Source organism: Penaeus japonicus, unplaced genomic scaffold (assembly GCF_977035675.1).
Source record: "Penaeus japonicus unplaced genomic scaffold, GWHDUDI00000001_assembly GWHDUDI00000007, whole genome shotgun sequence".
Taxonomy (NCBI): Eukaryota; Metazoa; Arthropoda; class Malacostraca; order Decapoda; family Penaeidae; genus Penaeus; species Penaeus japonicus.
Window position 1 is genome coordinate 2,881,655 of NW_028234409.1, and position 2,500 is coordinate 2,884,154.

The 2,500-nt window shown below is 35.1% G+C and overlaps 1 protein-coding gene across 1 annotated transcript; it reads left to right on the forward strand.

The window, feature by feature from the left end:
- Positions 1–395: 395 nt before the first annotated feature.
- On the forward strand, positions 396–2,016 carry LOC122254333 (zinc transporter ZIP1; the record flags this gene model as incomplete). The annotated part of the gene is given in 2 exon segments (XM_086538303.1): positions 396–551; positions 742–2,016. Coding segments are annotated over 2 exon segments (312 nt in total), but the record flags the coding sequence as incomplete, so codon positions are not given.
- Positions 2,017–2,500: the final 484 nt, after the last annotated feature.

Here is a 2,500-nt window from a genome sequence, read left to right on the forward strand (position 1 = left end):
TCTTGATTTTTGGTCATTTCTGTGAAGGAGAGATGGGTGAGCTCGTGGAATTTTAATTTTTGGTGTGTAGATATTTTCTTGTTTGTTTGCGAGATCCAGAATTGATGGTATGTTGTGCAGGCATGAACAGATGAGAAGGTTTACAAACCAGTGTGTGTTTTTGGATGTTTTTAAGACGCATTTTAGTAAAAGAAGATAAACATAGACTTCTTTTCCCATTGTTAAGATGGTTATGATCCTGAAATGTGGTTCTGAAGACTTTGAAGAAATTAGCAAAATTTATCGTTTCCTAGTCCTATAAGCAAAAACTTTTCATCATCAGTTATAAAACTCATAAATAAATCTCTCCCAGATTTCCATTTCTCTTGATTTTCACACAATGATTCTTCCAACAGATGCTTTTAGGAATCATGTTCTTCTGCGTGACAGCCCCCCTCGGAGTTGGAGTTGGTATGGGCATTATGGAACTCCAGTCTTTCACAACGACCATTCTGTCAGGCACTCTGCAGGGCATTGCATGTGGGACGTTCTTGTATGTGACGTTCTTCGAGGTGTGTATTCATTTTTTTTTCTGTTCGTCTCTATTGCCTGATGTGTATGGAATGGTTTTTTATATTGAAGTCAGGCAGGATATTCACAAGAGAATCAGTTTTGAATGAATCATTTTTGTTACTTGCCATTATTCGCTTTGCTATAGAGATGTTTTTTTCACTGTTCTGTTTTGTTTTGTTTTCATCACAGGTCCTTCCCCATGAAATGAACAACGGTGAAAACAGATTGCTGAAGCTCCTATTCATCATCCTTGGCTTCGCCGCAGTCTGCGGTGTCCTGTACTTGGATCCCGACACTCAGCGTCCACGTTGTTATCAGCAGCCAGACCCCATCCCCCAGTCGTGAAGCTAGACTTCCTTCTATTTCTATAGTCTGATATCATTACTCTGTTGACAAGGAATGAGACTTTTGCATATTTTAGGAAGGTATAATGAGATATATTTCTCTTCCCTGTTAGTATTGTGACTGGATGATATAAGTTTTTCCAAGGAAAAGTTGTCTGTGTAAGGAAGTTGAGATCTGTTGAGATTGAGGGTGTAAAACTCCATTCCAGGTGGAACACCAGTGCAGCAAATAAAGTAATTGTGTGAATATTTACCCTTTTTAGTACAGTATTATTGTCTGTCTTCTAAACTATGGTTACTGATGTACTAGTACAGAATTGCACAACTTGGAGAAGTAACTTGTGTGAGAATGTAATTTATTTTAAGGCCTTTCTTTTAATCAAATATTTTAATTTTTATCAGCAGTATTTTGTACTGCAGGCAGTTCTTGTGTATGAAGAACTTCAAAGTTAGAAAGCAACTGAATGTGTTGTGCATCATTTCTTGCATGTGCATGGTCTATTGAATGTTTATTTTACTCTATATTCAATTGTATTTAGTATTTTATGGTACTTTTTCAGGGTCTGTAGAAGAGTGTCAGTAAGTAACAAAACAGTATCGTTACGTTGGTTTCGTTTCGGATGATCGTAAGGATATGTAGAGCCCCCTTGTATATTGCGTATTTGCACTGTGATAATAAATAATAATGTTCCATGTATGAATGAACCTACTCTCATGTTTTCACTCTCTTGTTAATTATTCTTTGCAAAGAAGGAATCATGTACAATCAAATGCCCTGTTTCTGGTATGAATTTTTTTTTTCCCTTGTAGTTGACACTACTACATTACCACTGAATCAGATGTGATGCTCTTTCTCACAGTGGTCATTGCCAAAAGGTTGTGTATGTATAATAAGCGAATGTATTCTTTTAAGTTGTAGAATTCTTCAAACTGAAGAAACTGACAAAAATATATAGTGGATCTAATGCTATGCTTTGATGCATAGTGATGTCACAAAGTGTTCTATGGTATAGTATTTTTTTTTCTTTTATATTCCATAAAATAGTATCAATAACAAATGTACTGCCAGTTTATTCTTTTTTGTTTTGAAATATATTTTTAGAAATGGTAAAGTTATAAACTTGTCTTTTAATTTTAACTCCTTAACCCTTCTGAAATGGGCTAAATTTTAAGATCCTTTGTTTTCTATTATTTTTTTTATTTATGCTAGAACAAATGAATCTATATGTGATATATTGGCAAAGTGATTCTATTTAGCATTTGGTATGATGCAATTACTTACACAACTGAAGGCATAAATAGCCCATATTTTGAACAAAAGAAACGCAGTGCAGAAGTGATCTGACCCCACGAAAATGCCCGCAGCGGAAGTGTTAATGTGGAAGGGGAGAATCAACGTTTTAAAATTATCATGCGAAAAGCCAAACATACACTCTGGCAACATCTATAATATTGCATCGTATATTATATTCTAGTAAGGTGAAGCAGCTATCAGCCATTATATCATTAACTGAGATGCAGGCATAAAAGGTCCTCAAAATCCCACACTTTGAATTTGTCAAAAAACTCATCAAATTCTGGCGACATGAAAATACATAACACAA